Source organism: Macrobrachium rosenbergii, chromosome 4 (genome assembly GCF_040412425.1).
Source record: "Macrobrachium rosenbergii isolate ZJJX-2024 chromosome 4, ASM4041242v1, whole genome shotgun sequence".
Lineage (NCBI taxonomy): Eukaryota > Metazoa > Arthropoda > Malacostraca > Decapoda > Palaemonidae > Macrobrachium > Macrobrachium rosenbergii.
Genome location: NC_089744.1, coordinates 47,392,440 through 47,414,864, shown reverse-complemented (window position 1 = coordinate 47,414,864; position 22,425 = coordinate 47,392,440). Strand labels below are relative to the sequence as shown.

Below are 22,425 nucleotides of genomic sequence, written 5' to 3'. Positions count from 1 at the left end.
ATTTTACAAAATAAAATAAAATAAATTATTAGAAAAAACATGCATAACTTGGTAAAATTAACACATTTTTACAAGTATCTTGTAAGAAAGGCCACACACAGGGTTGTAAATAAGTCACTTTCAACTTCCTGTGGCAGGCAGGAAAAAATGTTTGAATTTTTTTTCTTACACCATTGGCATTTACATATCTTCCTCTTTCAACTGATGTTTTTTTTTCTTAAATTGGCCAACATTAAAGTTTGCCATGGTCTGGGGGTGTGCTTGATATATTTAGCCCATCCCTTAAGGGTTAATATTTATGTAGGAATAAGCAAAACTCAAAAAAAAAAAAAAAAGTCCACAGTCTCACCTATATCAAACCCGATCCAGCACATGGTGGACTGATTTCTCATTGCCTGCTGGGTAGACAAGAGGAAGGAAAATTCTCTCTCATTCATTTTCACTTCCATACCATCATCTTAGGTAAGCTACAAACTGTCCCACTATGGGCACTGGAGGAGTTACACAACCTGCTGAGCAACCACCGCTAGACCCAAGGAAAAAGTATCCAAGGACCTGTGGGCAACGTCCCACAGACAGAAGAAGTGAAGGTGGTCTGACGGAGCCAAGTGCCAGCCTTCAAAATCCTTTGAAGAGACAAATTCTTTTTGAAAGCCAAAGAAGGGCTAACACTATGTGCTCTTGCATGCATTGTGTTAGGAATGGGGCATGAAGTCGAACCATAAGCTTGTCTAATAGTTTCACAAAGCCGAAAGGAGATCGTATTCTTGGACAATTCTTTCTTGTTCCAGCCAGCGCTAAGAAAGTCTTTGGCACCCCAGTCTGAGATGGCGAGTCCTTTTCAGATAGCAGCGTAGTGCTCTGACAGGGCAAAGGAGCAATTTGTCTGGATCGTTGTCAACAAAGTCATTAAGAGACGGAATGGAAAAGGATTCAAATCTGTCATCATGAGAAGAGAGGTTTTGAGTCTTAGCCACGAATTCTGGGACAAATTTGAAGGCTACGGACATCCAACCCCTCGTATGTTTAACATTAAAGGACAGGCCATGGAGTTCACCAACTCATTTCGAAGAGGCCTGGGCCAACAGAAAAACTGTCTAGAGAGTCAGGTTCCTGTCTGATGCATGGCGTAAAGGCTCAAATGGAGCATGGGTGAGGCTGCTCAGTACCAAAGTCAGGTCCCAACTGGGTGGTCTCAGTTCTGTTGGAGGACAAGACTGCTCAAAGTTCTTGAGAAGCATTGAGATTTCCCACGAAGAAGAAAGATCGACATTCCTCATATGCAGAATTGCACTCAAGGCGGCTCTGTAGCTCTTGATGGAAGGCACGGAAAGTCGTTTCTCTCTGCAGAGAAAAATGAGGAAGTCTACTACTTGCTGAACAAAAGTTCTGACTGGAAAGAGACCCCGCTGACAACACCAACTGCAGTTAATGGCCTACTTGCCCTGGTACACAGCTGAGGAACATCTGAGAGAGCCACACATTCTGTGATTCCAAGAGGCCATTACCCTGTTCCACTTTCAGCAAACTGGAAATCTGGCCATTAAACCTTTGCGAGGTGGTTATGGTAACAGTTACTGATGGTAGAGGCAGAAGCACCACCCAACAAGTTGGTGGACATTCAGTTCTACGCAGTTTAACTTTTGGCCCAGCTAAGGGAATGGCCCAGCTAAGGGAATGAGGGGTGGTAAGAGGTGGATCCTTAATATAAAGACCTCAGGTTTGTGTGTCAGGGAAAGTAAAAATTGTTCTAAAATTTGTCATTTGTTCCTACACAACTACAAACCCTCAGTCTGTAATCTCTTTCTAGTCATGAAAGAGCAAAGGAGGGAGACCATACCTCTGATCTATTGAACAAGAGAAATGTTCAATCGTCAGACTTCTGGGCATTTCAAATTAAAGGAATGTAATATCCTTTATTCAAAAAGGTTTGGATGAACCCACTGTCGAAACTTCGACAAGAGAGATTGTACTTTTCTGCAAGTTGCGGTATATTTTTATGTATTCTCTTTAAATTTACGTAAAGTGGAAATGCGTATTACGTAGAAGAAGGATATTATGTTTTGTTGTGTTTGTATTTAGTAATGAAAAGCGTTGTCTTGGCTGTTTCGTGTGTTTAATTGTAAGTATACGTGTAATAATGCTTAACTACCAGCATCGGTTGTTTGTCCAGTGGTTACTTGAAGGTTTGGTGTCGGTCAAAGACGGCCGTGAAGTCAGTCTCTTCATAACCTTGATACATAGTGGTTCGAGCTAGTGGGGACTCAAGAATGCAGCCATAATTGTCGGTGCCGACAAATCCACTTAAGTATTCCTATTCATTTTAAAGTACATTTAAGGAAAACTTCCTTTAGGAGATATGCACATCTAAATGTAAGGAGAATCTCTTGAGGTGTGCTTTCGATGGGGGTCATGAAATAGAGATTAAGCTCACACCAATCTGACTACTGTATTTAAAGCCAGGAACATTCAATGTGCCAACAGCAAGTCAATATAGTTTGTTTAGTTCATATACACAACGCAATGTATTGATATAATCACAATTTGAACTATCATAAGAATGAAGTAACCTGGGTGTCGTAGTATAAGACTTAGGCTATGATTAGGTCAGTATGTTTCGAATAGTTTAAGCTATACGATAACACTGACGGTTTGAAATGCTCTACTTATTCTGAGTGACTCGGAATACCCACAGGGTCAAGACACTATAAAGCTAAGAATAACCAACTGGTTTGTTCATACTCAGTTCCTCTCTCCCCATGCTAGAGAGATGGAAGGATTTGCATCTACTAATCCAAATAAGAGCTAGATTATAGATAGGATACTCAGTCATCTAGATCACCCGCATGCACACCAGTCCAGCACGTGACAGCTCGTTCACTGTCCTCTGCCGACTGGAAGAGGAAGGAAGACAGGAGAAAGGGAGGAGACCAGTCCCAAACATGCTTCTCCTTGCAGCCGCACAACTTAGTTAAGATGATACCTGTCCCTCAAGAGCTGGGTGAACTATATGACTTGTTGAGCATCCACCATAGGATCCAAAGAAAAGGAGTCCAAGGACCTCTGGTCCGAAACATACTGATGTCCACCAAGAAGTTGTGGGGTAGACTCATCTGATCATCTCACTAGTCAGAGAAACTGGACACTTTCTCAGCCAACTCGAAGCTAACGAAAGTGTCATTGGCACTGGGTTGAAAGTCTAGTCTTTATGGAGGCAACAGAGATGTCATACTGTCACTGGCACCACAGGACCATAGAAGTGGAATGATCCATCTCACTGATCACTTTCAAAACATAGAATGAGGAAAGGAGTAAGCTTCCCGATGTAAATGGGTACCAAAGATGTCTTACTGTATTCAAAGGTGGCTCCATCTTATGGGGATCAACATCTGCCTATATTTGGACAATTGGCTCCTACGCTCCCCCTCATGAGCAAGATGCACGGAGACCTTCAAAAGACACTTCTCCTTGCCCTAGAATTGGGCCTTTTAATCAACCTGCAGAAGTAAGTTACTCTTGACTCATCGATTCTCTCTTTAGAGATGAGGACTGATTCTATGATTTTTTGGGCTTTTCCATCCCACAAAAGAGTCCAATCCTGCCTTCGGACAGTACGAAACTTCCTCTCTCTCCCGTCCTGCTCGGCCAATGAATGGATGAGTCTACTGAGCACTCTCTCATCCATCGAGAAGTTCGTACCTTTAGGTAGACTCTACACAAGAGTATTACAGTTCTTCCTAAAGGCCAGTTGGCATGGGAAGACTCTTTTGAACTCGTTTATTTTCCCCATCACGCCCGAGATCAAGGAGGACCGTTGGTGGTGGCTCACAGAAGGAAGGTTTTTAATAAGGAAGTCGCTGCATCCTATTAGCCCACCTTACCTTATACTCAGAAGCATCAGATCTGGGTTGGGGGCCTCTTCTACAGAATATGGAAGTTTCCAGGATGTGGTCTCAGAATGAGAGAAAGCTCCACATCAATGAAAGGAGCTGAAGGCAGTTTGTTTGGCCCTCTGGTCTTTTGTAGTAGTGACATTAGACAAAACAGTCGCAGTCCACACAGACAATACGACTGCGGTGGCTTACATCAAGAAACAGGGAGGTACTCACTCACTCCTCCCTTTATGAAGTGGCTAAGGATCTCCTCCTCTGGGTGCAAGGCAATCACACCAGGATTGTCACATGCTTCATCCAGGGCAAATTAAATGTCCTAGTGGACAAGCTAAGTCACTGCAGATAGGTTCTACCTACAGAATGGACACTGAATCCGCAGGTGTGCACCAACCTGTGGAAACGGTGGGGAAAGCCATCGATAGACCTGTTTGCAACGTCAATAAATCATTGCCTTCCCTTGTATTGTTCTCCAACCCCGGATCCTCTGGCATGGGCTACAGATGCAATGCTCCACGACTGGTCAAACCTGGACATGTATGCCTTCCTGCCATCCAGAATGGTGAAAGAAGTCATAAACAACTTTCTTTCCCACAGCAACATGTCAGTGACCCATGTAGCTTCATTTTGGCCGCAGAAGGAGTGGTTCCCAGACCTTCTCAGGCTCCTGGTGGACTTCCAAAGACTTCTGCCACAGAGACAAAGTCTTCTCAAATAGCCACATTTCCTACATTTCCACCAAGGCTTATCTGCTCTTGCTCTGACAGGCTTCAGACTGTCAGGAAGCTTGTCAGAGTGAAGGGCTTTTCAAGACCAGCTCAGATAGTGAGAGGCCATCCATGCAAGCTGCAACTTGCATAACATCAAGCTAAATGAATCTAACATCAAAGAGCCCCTTTGTGAGAAGGGTCCTCAGAAACTAGATTCATATAGACCCAGTGACTGGTATGCAAAAGATCCTGCAAAATCTGAGTTGGAAGGTGTAAAGGAAAGGAAACCAAAACTCCCTATGTGGCTTCTGGCAACTGCTTAAGTAGAAAATTATAATTTTTTTAAGACTAGTAGATATCTTCAGAAGAAAGTAGGTTTCATTAAATCTGGAGATATTACACAATTTGGAAAGAAGACTGTCCTAATTCATGCAAAGTCAAAGAGACAATGTGTCATGCTCAGTCATTTAAAAACAGATAAGGAAATGGCCATGGGCATCAAGCATCACCTTAACTTCAGTTATGGCAGAGGAGTGGTATTTAATAGAGATTTGCATGATTTTAACAAAGAAGAAATTCTAGATGTGTCCAAAAGAAGTCTGGAAGGTACATATGGTTCCCAAAACATTAATAGTTATACTGTACTGACATTTGAAGATCCAGAAATACCTCTAAAGTAAACCCCCCGTATTTTACGATATTCGACGGTATTTCAGACGACGCCAGTCCGACGACGATCTGAAGAAATATGCATCCAAAACAGCAGAAAGGTCAATATATGGAGGGTTTTTATTATGAAAAACTCAATATAAATGCAGGATTCATTGTTTTCAAGACACGCAAAGGATTAAAAATAAGGTTTCCTTACGATTTTCGATGGTATTTCGGGCGACGACACCAATCCAAAGAAATAGGCATCCAAAACAACAGAATGGTCAATATTTGGAGGGTTTTTATTATGAAAAACTCAATATAAATGCAGGATTCGTTGTTTTCAAGACACCCAAAGGATTAAAAGTAAGGTTCTCTTAAATTTTCAACGGTATTTCGGATGACGCCAGTCCGACGACGATCGGAAGAAATATGCATCCAAAACAGCAGAATGGTCAATATCTGGAGAGTTTTATGATGAAAAACTCAATGTAAATGCAGGATTCGTTGTTTTCAAGACACCCAAAGGATTAAAGTTTCCTTATGATTCTCTACAGTAATATTTGGGATGACTCTGTGTCCAATGCATACGACGGAAGAAAATTTACATTCGCAGATTTTTTCATAGGTCAATATTCACTAATTACTGATTTTTATTTTATTTTCATTCATGACTATATACATTTTTTATGATGAAAAAATTATTTACTAATTTCAAAATATTAATATTAAGGTAACCATAGCAAAGTATCAATGAAAGTTAAATTAAAATCCCGTGAAATCATAAAACTGCTTACCGATGTAATCACTTCATTCAACCTCTCTCTCTTCGCAGTGGGGTTGCGAAGAGAGAGAGGTTGAATGAAGTGATTACATCGGTAAGCAAAACCACACCACACATACCACTGTCACCCACTCAACATGGCTACAGACCACACCACTCCACAACAACACTACTCACCAACCTTACACAAAAAATACAAGATGGCATTAACTCCAGACGCCCACCACAAAGAACACTGCTAATCACAATAGACATAAGTAAAGCCTTTGACGCCATCTCTAGACCACTTCTCATCAACAAAGTTTACAACACCACACTACACAACAACACCAAACGCTGGCTCGCCAATTACTTAACAGACAGACAAGCATTTGTACACTACAATGGCGAGTCATCCAAAATCAGAAACTTCCCGAACAGGCGTCCCACAAGGCTCCGTCCTGACCCCAACACTTTTAACCTATTCATGCATGACATACCAACACCACCTAACAACATATACATCTCCTCATATGCAGACGATCTAACAATCATATCAATACATGCAGACAAAAACGTATGCTCCACACAAGTACAGACTTACATAACACAACTTGAAAACTGGCTCACACAAAACAGATTACAGATAGCACCAACAAAATCCACAAGTACACTACTCACTAGTCACAACAAAGAACATCAGTATAGACCCACAGCAACGCTGAACAACACCACAATTCCACACACACACGAAACAAAAATCCTAGGAGTCACATACAACACTTCAATGTCATTTGCTCCACATGTCAGTAACATCATCAAGAAATGCAGACCTAGACTAAATGCACTAAGATCACTAACAGGCACAACATTTGGACAACAAAAAGAAACGCTCATCACAGTATACAAACAATACATCCGCTCCATAATAAACTCGCCAGCCCAGCCTGGCACCCTGCCATATCAACACACAACTAAACAAACTACAAATAATACAAAAACACAGCTCTGAGAATCATCCTTGGCAGTACACAATCCACACCAACAGAACACTTACACGCGAAACCAAAATTCTCACCATCAGGCAACACTTAGACATGAGAGGCACACAATTCTTGGCATCGGTCATAAACAACACAAACAGCCCATGCTATTACCTTCACGACCACCCTCCAACACACAGGCAAATAGCGAATACACCACACAGACACTATACAAATATCTTGAATTCTATACCACCACCCACAAACAGCACACAAAACAAAAAGCACATCCATACTCACCTCACCAGACAAGCACTTAATAACCTTCCCAACAACAAAATACTAGCGGCACCCCACCCAACATAAGCAGCACAGAAACACAGCTCTCAAGATTGGAGAGAGTACACCTGACTCGACTTCGCTGTGGTCATCACCAATCACTAAACACCTACAAACACACATAGACAACACCCAAACAGACATATGTCCACTCTGCCAAGTTAGTCCCCACACAATTACACATCTCTTAGTAGACTGCCCTAACTTGGCAGCCCTTAGACAACAACACAACATCCACACTACCACACAGTTATGGTCAGATCCAGTAAGCGTGGTGTCCTTCTTGCGCGGTGCAGGCTTCCTGGCATAACAGAGTCTGGGGAACCACAACAACAACAACCTCTCTCTCTCCTCGAATAATTTCACTTTTGAGATTTAAGTAAGGCCAACCGCCCATATCTCTCTCTGTACTGCATATATCCTTCAGAGAGATATCGATTACTGTATATAAACAAAAATATACTACAATTCCATCATCGCTTGCGTGACAATTTTTTTTATTGCTTTGACGTAGGCTTATGACAATACCGGCTCGGGGGATTAGAAGTAGCCAATAACAGAGCTCGTAGCAACTCCTTCTCTCCATGACAACCCCCTCTTCCCCTTCCCGCCCTCCTTGATGACATGCTATTGGCAGGAAGGGTGAGATTTTAACCAATCACAAAGCTTGTACCTCACGGGCTTTGCATACACTATAAAGAGGGTGCGTACTATTTTTTTCTCTCTCACTCTCCGACGTGAGAGAGAGAGAGAGAGAGAGAGAGAGAGAGAGAGAGAGAGAGAGAGAGAGAATGACTGTGTAAGATTTTTCTAACAAATTTGTGGGAGATGACGACTAACCATGTTTGTATGATATATAAATGACTTAACTAATAATAAATGCTAATTTTCAAATATTACTAAGATTAAATAATAATAATAGTAGTATACTGAAATTACAACATTTATGCAATTTCAAAGCATACTAAGGGCAGAAGATCAGTTTCTCCCTTTCTTCCTTCCTCTCTCTCTTTCTCTCTCTCTTGCCAAAAGGTAGAATGAGGAATAGTTAGTTAGTTATAAATGATTTGTTTAACCAGACCTCTGAACTCTTTTAGGGTTCTTCTCAGGCTGGGAAAAGAAGGGGGGAAAGAGTACATAAAAAATTAAGTAGTCAAATACATAAATAATAAAAAAAGGGGGGGGAAATAAAAAAAAAATAAAGAGGAAAAGAAAAAAAAAAAAAGAAAAAGAAGGGAGGGAAAAAAGGGGAAGATTATATTTTACTCATCAATTTAATTTTCTTTAAGAAGAGAATGATATTATTAACCCTTTAACTTGTGACCCTATTTTCAAAAACGTCTCCCGTATGCGGCCTCCGAGAGGTAGCGCCGAAGACGGAAAAAAGTTTTTCAAAAATCACAGCGCTTAGTTTTTAAGATTAAGAGCTCATTTTTGGCTCCTTTTTTCTCATTGCCTGAAGTTTAGTATGCAATCATCAGAAATAAAAAAAAATATCATTATCATATATAAATATTGGAATATATGACAGGAAAAAAAAAACTTGTATATAATTGTATACAAATTGCGCTGTAAGGAAAACGGTTGAAGCTAATGAGTTAATTTTTTTTAGTTGTATTGTACACTAAATTGCGATGATTTTGGTATATAACAGATTGTAAAACGATTAAAGCAACACAGAGAAAATATTATCACAAAATGATGCATGAATTCGTAATGCGAGGACGTAAAAAAAAAAGTTTTTTTCAAAAATTCACCAAAATTCTAAATATTGTGCTAGAGACTTTCCAATTGTGCCAAAATGAAGGAAGTTGATTGAATATTACTAGGCTGTAAGTTTCTTAGCTTACAATTGCCTTTTTGAACCATTTCGATCGAGTTAAAGTTGACCGAAGGTTGATTTTTTCTATTTATCGTTATTTCGATGTAAATATAAAAAAACTGTGAAGAGCTAAAGGAATGATATATTTTTTGTTGTATTCTACATGAAATTGTGCACATTTTGATGTATAACACTTTATGTAACGAATAATATGAAATGGCGAAAAAATTACGGCAAGCTGACGCAAGAAATGACAGGATTTTCAGCGAGTCCGTCTTGTGGCCATGAGCGAAGGAAGATTTTTTTTTTCAAAAATTCACCAAAAATCTACATATTGTGCTAGAGACTTTCCGTTTGTTGCAAAATGAAGGTAAATGATTGATTGTTACTCGAATGTAATAATTATGGCTTACGGATACGTTTTTCGATCATTTCGGTCGAGTCAAAGTTGACCGAATGTTAAAATTTTGTCAGTTATCGTGATTTCGGCGAAAATATTAAAAAACTGTGAAGAGTTAAAGGAATGACATATTTTTTTTTGTATTCTACATGAAATTTCGCACATTTTGATGTATAACACTTTATGTAACGAATAATATGAAACGGCGAAAAAATTACGGCAAACTGACGCAAGAAATGACAGGATTTTCAGCGGAGTCCACGCGCGGCGAAAAAGAAAATTTTTTTCAAAAATTCACCAAAAATCTAAATAATGTGCTAGAGACTTTCCGTTTGTTGCAAAATGAAGGTAAATGATTGATTGTTACTCGAATGTAATAATTATAGCTTACGGATGCGTTTTTCGATCATTTCGGTCGAATCAAATTTGACCGAATGTTAAAATTTTGTCAGTTATCGTGATTTCGATGTAAATATTAAAAACCTGTGAAGAGCTAAAGGAATGATATATTTTTTGTTGTATTCTACATGAAATTGCGCATTTTGATGTATAACACTTTATGTAACGAATAATATGAAACGACGAAAAAAGTCCCGGCAAGCTGGCGCAAGAAATGATAGGATTTTCAGCGGAGTTAACGCGCGGAGCGGAGGAAAATTTTTTTCAAAAAATTCACCAAAATTCTAAATATTGTGCTAGAGACTTTCCATTTGTTGCAAAATGAAGGTAAATGATTGATTGTTACTCGAATGTAATAATTAAACTTACGGATGCGTTTTTGATCATTTCGGTTGAGTCAAAGTTGACGAATGTTAAAATTCACTTTGGTTGCTGGGTCCTTCTCCAGCATCCCAGTCTAAAACTCGCCTCACCGCTCACTGGCGCTTTGTGACTTATCTATAAACGTCCTGTTGCAGCACGAATCGCAAACACTCGCCAAAGTTCTGCAAAACACGTCTGCGTCAAAATATCGCTCCCGCAAGAAGGTCCGGCGCTGATGCTATCTGGCGTGAGTAGGAGGGAATTCGGCGCATGCGGCGTCTGGGTGATGCTCAAAAACAACACAACACCTGGATCCGTGAACTCCCAGCATCCGCCAAGGCGTGTGATTTGAAATCTTCATAAACTAGGCCTATAATTATTTTTTCCGCGAATATTTAAAAAAGCATTTTCAGTTGGCGTTTTAGCGTCCACTCGGCATTCGACAGACAATTTTTGACGACGTTTAAAACGTCCAACAGGCGTTTAAGGGTTAATTGAAAAGTTATTACCTTCTGCTAGAATATCCTTTATTGATTTATTTTGTAAATAAGTATTTCTTTCATGATGCCATCTGGGACAGTCAATCAAGATATGTTTGATTGTTATTGGGATGTTACATCTTTCACAAGTTATTGGGTTCGTGTGCGGAGTAGACATCAGATGACCATGTGTGAGTCTGGAATGTCCTATTCTGAGTCTTGTTAAAATTACTTCTTAATTCTTTGCTTTTGGGTAGAAGAATGCCACTTTTTAACTTCGTTTTTAATTTGTTTTAGTTTATTTTGAGGGGGTATATTTGTCCAATCATTTTGCCAATCCCTATAAATTAAGGGTTTAACTGATGCTAGCCAGTCTGCTATGGGGGCTTTCGTAGTATTTGGGGGATTGTACAAGCCAATTTAGCAGCTTTATCTGCTTTCTCATTACCCTCAATGCCTACATGGCCTGGGATCCAACAAATGTGAATTTGAAGGCCGTTTGTAATTAACTGATGAATTTCCCGTTGGATATTTTGGACAAGGTGATTACTTGATTTAAATGATCCTATTGCTTCAATTGCACTTCTTGAGTCGCTCAATATGAGTGCTGAAGGAATTCCTTTTTTTGTTATAATCTTGAGAGCCAATTGTATAGCTGTTAATTCTGCTGTAAATACTGATGATATTAGAGGAAGGCCCATTTGGATAATTTTATCACTTGAATAGGCTGATGAGCCCACTCCAGCTTCATTTTTGGATCCATCTATGTAGATTATGAAGGGATTACCCTTCCATCTTATGTGTTCCATGGCATGTTGATGGTACATTTCTGTATTGAACATATATTTCTTTGAAAGATATGATAAGTATATGCATATTTTTGCCCTTTTAGTGTCCATGGTGTGATCAGATTTATTTCTTGGGTAAATTTGGTATCATGTTATGTAAATTCAACAGATGATTAGTTGTTTTAGTAAATGAGTTTTGATCTGGGTTATTATTTGTATTTTGATTGAGAAATTTATTTGAAACAGGAGATGTGCCTGCTTGAAGGGATAAACCTCTTCTTAAAGTAATTAGATCTCTGTAATATTTTAGAGGCAGTTGGCCTGCCTCTGCTAGGATAGAGACAGTTGGAGGTGAGCGGAAGGCTCCTGTACATATACGTACTGGCTCATGATGTAGAGCATGGATAGATATATTATGAATAGATACTAAGTTCAGCCCTTCACTCTCTCTGGAAAAGATACTGCTAATTTGAGTCTCTTTACCTATGCACACTGTGTGTGTGTGTGTGTGTGTGTGTGTGTTCATGGTGCTTCAAAATGCTTAGTAAAAGTAGTAGTAGCCTACATCTTTGGAAGACAAAGAAAAAAAAAACCAATTTTTTGTTGTTGTCAGTTGCAGTAAAGAGAAATGGATTAACATTCCTCGAGGGATTAAAGAGATAAACCCTCTCTCTCTCTTGCCCGTGCCAGCACAAGAATCCCGTGCCAGCACAAGAATGGCTGAATGTAAGTCGTAGTGGCAATTTTCTCTCTCTCTCTCTCTCTCTCTCTCTCTCTCTCTCTGTACGTCAAATACAAAAAGTTTTTTAAATATTCACGGAAAAAGTTATAGGCCTAGTTTGCGAAAGATTTTAAATCACGCATCTTGAGGGATGCTGGGAGTTCACGGATCACGCTGTTGTTTTGTTTACAAGCGTTACCCAGCGGCGCATGCACAATTTCTTTCTTCTGCTTTACAGAGCATCAGCGATGCATCTCAGAAATTCTTCCATCACTTTGTCGTAATTTTTGCACCATTTTGTATTAGCCGTTACATAAAGTTTTATGTATGAAAATGTGCGCAATTTCATGTAGAATACAACAAAAAACAACCCGTGGTTGTAGCTTTTCTCAGTTTTGAAATATTTTCATATAAATCACGATAACTGCCAAAATTTCAATCTTAGGTCAACTCTGACTTGACCGAAATGGTCGAAAAACGCAATTGTAAGCTAAAACTCTTGGATTCTAGTAACATCCAATCATTTACCTTCATTTTGCAACAAACGGGAAGTCTCTAGCACAATATTTTGATTTATGGTGAATTAAAAAAAAAAAAAAAACTTTTTCCTTACCTCCGCTCGTGGTAACTCTGCTGAAAATCTCAGAATTTCTTTAGTCCCCTTGTCGTAATTTTCGCATCGTTTTATATTAGGCCTTACATAAAGTGTTATACATGAAAATGTGCACAATATCATGTAGAATACAACAAAAAATAACTCATGGTTGTAGCTTTTACCAGTTTTGAAATGTTTTCATATAAATCACAATAAATAGAAAAAATTCGACCTTCGGTCAACTTTAACTCGACCGAAATGGTCAAAAACTAAAATTGTAAGCTAAAACACTTACATTCTAATAATATTCAATCAATTACCTTCATTTTGCAACAAACGGGAAGTCTCTAGCACAATATTTCGATTTATGGTGAATTTTAGAAAAAAACTTGTTTTTACGTCTGTGCGTTACGAATTCATGCATCATTTGGTGATAATATTTTCTCTGTGTTGCTTTGATCGTTTTACAATTTGTTATATACCAAATTCATCGCAATTTAGTGTACAATACAATGGAAAAAAAGTAACTCACTAGCTTTAACCGTTTTGCTCAGAGCGCGATTTGTAAACAATTATATATGAAATTTTTTTTTCGCAATGTCATATATTCCAATATTTATATATGATAATGATATTTTTTTTAATTTCTGATGGTTGCATACTAAACTTCAGGCAATGACAAAAAAAGGAGTCAAAAATGAACTCTTAATCTTAAAAACTAAGTGTGCTGTGATTTTTTGAAAAAAACTTTTTTCCCGCTTCGGCGCTAACTCCCGAACGCCGCCGGCATACGACAGACACTTTTGTAAATAGAGGCTCGGCGTTTAAGGGTTAATAATATAATTTCAAAGATTAATACAGTAGTAATAGGATAATAATTTACGCTATATTTGATGTAGGATGATACTTAAAGTAAAAATGGGAGAGCAATGTAGTTCTGTGAAATTCCAAGTCTTTTTCTGGTAGATAAGTGGTGAGGCAGTCTCTCTTACTCTCTCTCTCTCTCTGGCTTCAAAACAGTAGAATGGTAAAATTTTGATGGATTTTTTATGAAAGACTCATTAAAAATGCAGGTTATGTCATTTTCAAGATACCCAAAGGATACTCAAAGGATTAAAAGCAATGTTTTCTTACAATTTTCGACGATATTTCCGGTTTACGACGACTTTCAGCTTACGACATGTCGTCAGAACGGAACCCCCTTCGTAAACCGGAGACTGACTGTATTTCTGGATCTTCACATGACAATATAACTATTGATGTTTTGGGAACCATATGTACCTTCCAGACTTCTTTTGGACACATCTAGAATTTCTTCTTTGTTAAAATCATGCAAATCTCTATTATAAATACCACTTCTCAGCCATATCTAAAGTTAAGGTGATGCTTGATGCCCATGGCCATTTCCTATCTGTTTTTAAATGACTGAGCATGACACATTGTCTCTTTGACTGCATGAATTAGGACAGTCTTCTTCCCAAGTCTTGTAATATCTACAAATTTAATGAAACCTACTTTCTTCTGAAGATATCTACTAGTCTTAAAAAATTATAATTTTCTACTTTAGCAGTTGCCAGAAGCCACATAGGGAGTTTTGGTTTCCTTTCTTTTACACCTTCCAACTCACATTTTGCAGGATCGTTTGCATACCAGTCACTGGGTCTATATGAATCTAGTTCCTGAGGACCCTTCTCACAAAGGGGCTCTTTGATGTTAGATTCATTTAGCTTGATGTTGTGCAAGTTGCAGCTTGCATGGATGGCCTCTTCACTATCTGAGCTGGTCTTGAAAAGCCCTTCACTCTAACAAGCTTCCTGACAGTCTGAAGCCTGTCAGAGCAAGAGCAGATAAGCCTTGGTGGAAATGAAGGAAGTGTGGCTGTCTGAGAAGACTTTGTCTCTGTGGCAGAAGTCTTTTGAAGTCCACCAGGAGCCTGAGGTCTGGGAACCACTCCTTCTGCGGCCAAAATGAAGCTACATGGGTCACTGACGTGTTGCTGTGGGAAAGAAAGTTGTTTATGACTTCTTTCACCATTCTGAATGGCGGGAAGGCATACACGTCCAGGTTTGACCAGTCCTGGAGCATTGCATCTGTTGCCTACGCCAGAGGATCCGGGGTTGGAGAACAATACAAGGGAAGGCAAAGATTTATCAATATTGCAAACAGGTCTCCCCACCGTTTCCACAGGTTGGTGCACACCTGCGGATTCAGTGTCCATTCTGTAGGTAGAACCTGTCTGCAGTGACTTAGCTTGTCCACCAGGACATTTAATTTGCCCTGGATGAAGCATGACAATCCTGGTGTGATTGCCCTGCGCCCAGAGGAGATGATCCTTGGCCACTTCATAAAGGGAGGAATGAGTGAGTACCTCTGTTTCTTGATGTAAGCCACCGCAGTCGTATTGTCTGCATGGACTGCGACTGTTTTGTCCAATGCCACTACTACAAAAGACCAGAGGGCCAAACAAACTGCCTTCAGCTTCTTTACACTGATGTGGAGCTTTCTCTCGTCCTGAGACCACATTCTGGAAACTTCCATATTCTGTAGAAGAGGCCCCAACCCAGATCTAATGCATCTGAGTATAAGGTTAGGTTGGGGGCTTGGGGCTAAGAGGATGCATCCCTATTAAAAACCTTCCTTCTGTGAGCCACCACCAACGGTCCTCCTTGATCTCGGGCATGATGGGGAAAGCGAACGAGTTCAAAAAAGTCTTCCTGTGCCAACTGGCCTTTGGGAAGAACTGTAATACTCTTGTGTAGTCTACCTAAAGGTACGAACTTCTCAATGGATGAGAGAGCGCTCAGTAGACTCATCCATTCATTGGCCGAGCAGGACGGGAGAGAGAGGAAGTTTCGTACTGTCCGAAGGCAGGATTGGACTCTTTTGTGGGATGGAAAAGCCCAAAAAATCATAGAGTCAATCCTCATCTCTAAAGAGAGAATCGATGAGGCGAGAGTAACTGACTTCTGCAGGTTGATTAAAAGACCCAATTCTAGGGCAAGGAGAAGTGTCTTCTGAAGGTCTCCGTGCATCTTGCTCATGAGGGGGAGCCAATCATCCAAATACAGGCAGATGTTGATCCCCATAAGATGGAGCCACTTCGCTAGAAGGGCGAGAACACGGGTGAATACTTGAGGAGCTGTTGAGAGGCCAAAGCACAGAGCCTGATATTGAAAGACTGCCCTGGAACACAAACCGCAGGTACTTCCTGGAGTCCGGATGTACTGGACAAGGAAGTATGCGTCCTGCATATTGATGGTCACCATCCAATCTTCCTGGCGAATGGATGACAGGACTGACCGGTTCATTTCCATCGAGAATTTTGTCTGAAAAAAAAATTCAGTGTTGACGTCCAAGTTAGGCATCCACGCCCCCAATAATGACTTGGGGATTACAAACAGACGGTTGTAGACACCTTCCGTGCTTATGTCTTCGACCACCTCTGCAGCTCTCTTCCTGAGCAGGGAAGAGACCTCTTCTGACAGGGCCAAAAACCTCTCCGAGCCTACCGAGTAGGGTGTCAAGCTGATGGGCGATGACACTAAAGGAAGTTTTTCCCTGATTGGGATGGAATAGCCCTCTCTGAGGACTTAAAAGACCCATGGCTCTACATTCCTGGCTTCCTGTTTGCCCCAAAAATGGAGAAGCCTGGTTCCCACAGGAACACACAGGACAGGATCCTCACTTGCAAGAGGAGGGTTTAGCGGATTTCTTAACGGGCTGGACTGACCCAAGGTTCGTGCGCAGGCAGGGCTGAAACTTTGCTCCGCCGCCTTGAAAGGGCGAGACTGTCCTTGCACTAAAGGAGACCGTAGGACCATGTCCCGACTCCTTGGGGCGCTTAGTAGACTGTGCCAGCAGATCTTGAGTTGATTTCTTCTGTAATTCTACTTCTATGTGTTCCACTGTAGCAAAAGAAAACACACTAAAAGGGTCCAAGGGCACAAACTAGAGAGCCGACCTTTGGGAGGGAGTGATCCATTTTTTTGTGGTAAACAAACACCACTGCTCCCTTTTCTTGAGAACTCCCACAGAATATAAGGCACCCAGTTCTTGGGAGCCATCCCTAATCACCTTATCTGCACATGAAAGGACTCCCAGCCAGTCCGAAGAAAAATTCTCTTGAAGAGTGGCCCAGTCTTCAGTCTTCTTAGCTAAAGCCCCTACAGTCCTGTCTAAGAAATTGAAGATTTCAAAGACCCTGAATATGTCACAACTAAATGGTCCAGTTCTGACAATGTAAACATGACCTTGGCAGAGAAAAACTCTGACCTACGCGTGGAATCAATCAGGCTGGGGAAGTCCCCTTGGGAGGAGGCAGGATCTCCCAAGGAAGGAGCTTCTCCAGTGGCATACAAAAGATACCTCCTTTTCAACAGCCGTGACAAGATCCCTCTTCTCTGTTAACCAACCATCAATCCTGGATAAGGCTTTCCTTGATGAGGAAAGAACCACCTTGGGCAGCCTGGAAGACTCTGCAGGCTGTCTCATCACAAACACTGAACCAGGAGACGTTGGGGTCGCTGGAGTGAAGAAGGTTGGAAAACAAAAAAGGAAGAATTTCAAGAGAGCTGCATAAGCCACAGTCGGTTGCTCCTGCTTGATGTCTTCATCATCAGATGAAATTGAAGAAGTAGCTAAGTCCAGTATATCCTGAACAACAGGGGTAAACAAACTCACTGAGCCAGACTGAAGAGGTGGGGTTCGGCACCCAGAATGTGGCGCTAAAAGCTTGACAGATGCTGGCACAAAGCAGACAGGTAGATGCACAGACACAGGTGGGCGTGCGGGCACAGGAGAACACTCAGACACTGAGAGCTCGAAATGCTTCCTAAAGGAGGAGGACCACTTCAGAGCCAAATCCTGGCGCTCTACCAACCAAAGGCTCAGGAGACAAACGACTGGGACTGTCCATGAAGCTACAGGTAGGCTTGGGACTATGCTCCTGTTCTCTGTGCTGCTTATGAGGCAGCTGGGAAGTGTGCTCAGCAGTGGATGCATACCTTCTCAAGTGCCAACTACAACCCTTGTTCACACTGGAGTCTGAACCACTAGATGACAATGCATTCACTTCCAGCTGGACACCTTTCCAGTGGCTGTACACCAAGTCCTGGGATTTACATACAACAAGCTCGGCTGAGGGGGCAACTACCCATGGGAAAACCCCACCAACCTCCCTTGGACCTCAGGTTTACCTCCTCCCATCTTGTCCATGAGGCCCTTGACTGAAGCCCCAATTTGGGCTACAGTATTGACCAAAAGACAGAATTTCTGGTCTATCCTGACTTCTAGGCTGGCGATGGCATTGGATTCGGAAGTTTGGGAACCAGGTAATGGAGTTGGAAGGCAGGTATTGGGGGAAAAAGCATTCACAGGCACAGACAGAACAGGTACATCAGGAGAATAAACCTGGCTAGCAGAACCCCTAGCTTCGACTCTAGCGGCAGCCTTTCTCTGCCTATTGCTTTGAAGTTTGTCAAGATGTGCACTCAGTCTTCCATTTCCCCTGATCCCAATCCCTACACTCTTCACAAGTTAGATTAGAAGAACAAATTTGCCCTCTGCAATGACAACAAATAGTATGCGAGTCGTATCTGGCTGACATTAGTCTGGTATTGCAGCCTTTGCTGCAAAACTGGATACTAGATGAACTAGAGTCAGACATAATCAAAAGTCACAATCAAGAAAAAAGTCTGTCAAATCTAGCTAAGCTAATTGTAATTAGCATGAAGGCTAACAAAAGGAATGAATACTTCACCAAATATGGCAATAGCCACAACCATCCAGTGAAAAAAATAAAAAAAAGCTGCACAAACAACCAATTACCAGTCGCTGACTTGCAGAAACGAATTGAGCTCTTCAGCTGTGTTGTACCTATTCTTCCCCGAAAGTGGGTGGGGCCTTGTTACACCAAAACAATAGAAGAGCTACCTTGAATTTCAAAATTTAAGCTACTGCGACAGTTAGAAACTAATAGCTACGTAATCACTTAGCAAGTTACTTACATAAAACTCACATTTAAATAATAAAAATAACTTACTGTCTCCAAATTCATTTGAAGTAAATTCATCTTCCACTTCTCCTGCATTATGGTTTGAGGTATTGGTTGACATATCATCAGGATCCTCATTGCTATCACTGTCATTTGTGTTATCTTTACTCTCAGTTTTCATCTTACCTCTTTCTTCCACATCTGTCTTATTTTCATTATCTTTCTGCTTATCATCATCATTTTCTTTACCATTTTTATTTTTATCACAATCCCTCTGGTCCTCATCATGCTCCTCATTTTCACTAAGGGGATCTACTTCCATATCTTTATTATTCTCAATGTGAAGTGGATCTATTTCCTGTACCTCATTTGTATCTTTACCACTAGTATTGCTCGTCTTATCACTGCTTGAGTTTATATCACTTTTGTGTTGTGCACTGGTTTCACAATCACTCAGAACTAATGGGTCTACTGTATTCTCACAAACATCACCTTCTTGTTTAATAATGACCTCAACTACACCATTTTCAGTACCAGTTGGCTTCCCACTAGCAGAAGCCCCTGCTGAGGCCCCATTTTCTATTCCTTGCTCAAGATTCTCCCTAAAACCAGTGAAGTCTTTAGGGAAACCAAGTGCAGAGAACACTTCCTCTTGTGTAACCCCCTTCTCAACTGATGCAGTTTCTGTTGGATTTGCCTTCTGTACAGGCTTAAGGAAAAAAGTTAAAGAATATTAGTATGGTGGAATAAAAATTACCATATAAAGCCTTAAACATTTATAGCGTACAATGCATTTTTGATGCAAGTCATACATTCAAGAAAGAAAACCTAATTCCAAAATTTCTTAAACCCTTAACTCATCATAATTACCTTGGTTTTTAGCATAGCAAGGCTATGAAATCCCATGTTCTTCTTAGATAAACAAAAGCGACGCATAAAGTTGTCAAGCCAAGCCACTGTTGGCCGGAATTCTTTATCTCTCACCTGAAAGATATCACAAACCAGTTAATTACAGCACTTCAATATAACATTTTAAGAATGAATTATAATATGAATCTGGAGGTAAAACTTTGAAAGTAATTTGTGTTTCAGCATCCCATTTAGACAGTATATGACTGACTTAAAATCTGTAATTACAACATAGTTAAAACAAATGAAGTAAAAACTTCAAATACAAACAATTATGTGAAATGAAACTACAAAGATTGATATATGACCTGCATTGTATTCACACTTCTAGTTAATCTTTATTCAATAAACCTATTAGCCACAAGACACTTTATTCTGTGCAGTCACACCATTATCCTGAATAGGGTGCACAAGCTCCATTTGCCTAGATCCTACAGCCACACCACACCTACACTTAATCTTCTGTGTAACTAAGGAACATCACCATCTCAGCAGTGTTCTCGCACATCAGTTCTGTGTACTCTTAGCCTTTGTGCAATCTTGTTCTTACACCAAGTTTTTTCTCACCTTTGCTATTTATTATTAAACTGGGTCTACAGTACCCATATTGATGTGCAAGTCAATGGAAAGAACCTACTTCCATTTCCCTTTACAGTATTTAAGTAATTACTCAGGCTTTGCTCTTTTTCACAAGCTTCCTTTGACGAGAATTCTTCCCTTATTTCTTACTATCAACACATTCCTCTTAGCATTCATTTAATCCAATTGGTACAAAACCGGGATATCTAATTTAATCTTAACTTCATCTTTGACTGAATGCATGTAGTGAATTCTGCTGATTTATCACATTTATACCCAGAGAAAGATAACTTCTACACAGTAAGCAAATAAGTGGCCATACTTTTGCAAACACCCTCATTGCACACTAGTGTTATCTGCAGCACGAAAGTACTTCATGAATCATTCAACCAGCAAAATCTGAGTCTGTATGCAGAACTGCATCCAGAAAGCACTAATATTCCAACAAACACCTTTATCTCCCTGCATGATCAAGAAAATTGGTGGTTAGCAGACTTACATGCATACTGTAGAATTTGAATGGTTAAATGTTCTATGGCAACAGAATCTAGGAAAAGTAAAATATTTCTATTGGTGTATAAGGTACATCAGCAATAGCAGAGCAATGTGAAAGTTGAGTTTTATCCCTTCTTGTTGAACATTTTTAGCTTACCATTGTCTCTTATTTCTTTGCGTGGATCTTAGACTTAGGTTGTGATGAAGTGTTTTTACAAATGGACTTGAAAAATATATTTATATGATAAAACAAAGTTTTAAATATACTTACCCAGTAATTACTTAGCTAAGAATTTCTACTCGAATGGCAGCTTAAATTTTGAAATTCGCGGTAGTAATTCTTTTGTTATTGTGTAGGTGACAAGACCCCGCCTACTTTCAGTGTAAGAGAAAGGAACAACTAAGCCAATTGACCAACTTGTTTATGAAAAAAGTCCACGTGCGGGGAGGAGGGTGGGCTCCATTCGTAATTACTGGGTAAGTATATATAAAACTTTATCATAAAAATATCATTTTTATAGAAGTAACTTACCCAGTAATTACTTAGCCAATTCCACACTGAAAGGAGGTGGGGAATCGTGGACAGTAAAATAACAATTTACATATGAAAGTTAATAGTCTACACAAGGCTGTAGACCATTTACATTCCATTGTAAAATATAATTATTGAAAGTATAACGTTAGTGTGTTCAAGTGTTATTTTCTTTTTGTGGCTCATCAATTTGCATTTTTTCTAAAATCTTATTTACAATATTTATTTGTTTTTCTTTATAAGACACTATGTGTCCAATGCACATACAGCCCTTTTCGCGAGTGTCTAAACTAGTAGTTTCTTTATTTCTGTATCTTATAAAATTTCGTATAGTGTTTGTTAAACTGTCCTTTGTTATGCTTTCATTTTTGTTGCACAGTTCAATGAAACATTCATTACATCCACATGTGTTTTCGTGTGTCATTTTTTCATTTACTCTTACTGCACCTATTGTTGGTGATGGAGTAATCCCTTCTCCCATCACATAATCATTATTGTCAATGGTCTATTCCTCTACTATTTCTTTGGTGTTATGGGTATCTGTTTCTATTGATTTTATTATTACTTTAGGAGACAAAGGTATATTCTTATTATTTGGTTTATGTTCTTTCTTGGGGTCTCCGCCTTTATTTTAATGGATGTATCTCTAATAATAGTTGGTTTTTTGTTGGTCTTGGGTGGAGTTCTCTCTAAAGGTCTCTTTTTTTCTTTAGTTTCTAATTCATCATAACTATCTTTTAATATTTCTGTGGTGCGTGTATTGTTTTCTAGCGATTCTATTTCTCTTAAAATCTCAAATGAATTTGAGCGAAGATTTGTATACATTTCTTGGTCCTTTGCTATATTAGTTTCTTCTTGCAAAGTGGTTATTTTTCTTTGAGACTGATCTATCAGGGTTTTGTTACTCTTATTTATTTCCATTTTTGTTTCTTTGTTTGATCTTATTGAAGAGAAAGTTCGTTTCTTAGCGGGATCACGCATTCCTCTAACCTTTAATTCTAATTTGGCCTCTTTT

The 22,425-nt window shown here is 39.8% G+C and overlaps 1 protein-coding gene across 8 annotated transcripts in view; it reads right to left on the bottom strand.

Annotated features, from left to right (window-relative positions):
* Positions 1 to 22,425, bottom strand: part of LOC136833991 (transcriptional regulator ATRX-like) — a 402,256-nt gene that overhangs the window by 337,103 nt on the left and 42,728 nt on the right. For all 8 annotated transcript variants that reach the window (XM_067096278.1, XM_067096295.1, XM_067096286.1 and 5 more), the window contains exons 4-5: positions 19,766 to 19,879; positions 18,944 to 19,604 (exon numbers count right to left, since the gene is read on the bottom strand). In XM_067096278.1, coding sequence (XP_066952379.1) covers positions 18,944 to 19,604; positions 19,766 to 19,879 — 775 coding nt within the window. The remainder of the gene's footprint in view (positions 1 to 18,943; positions 19,605 to 19,765; positions 19,880 to 22,425) is intronic.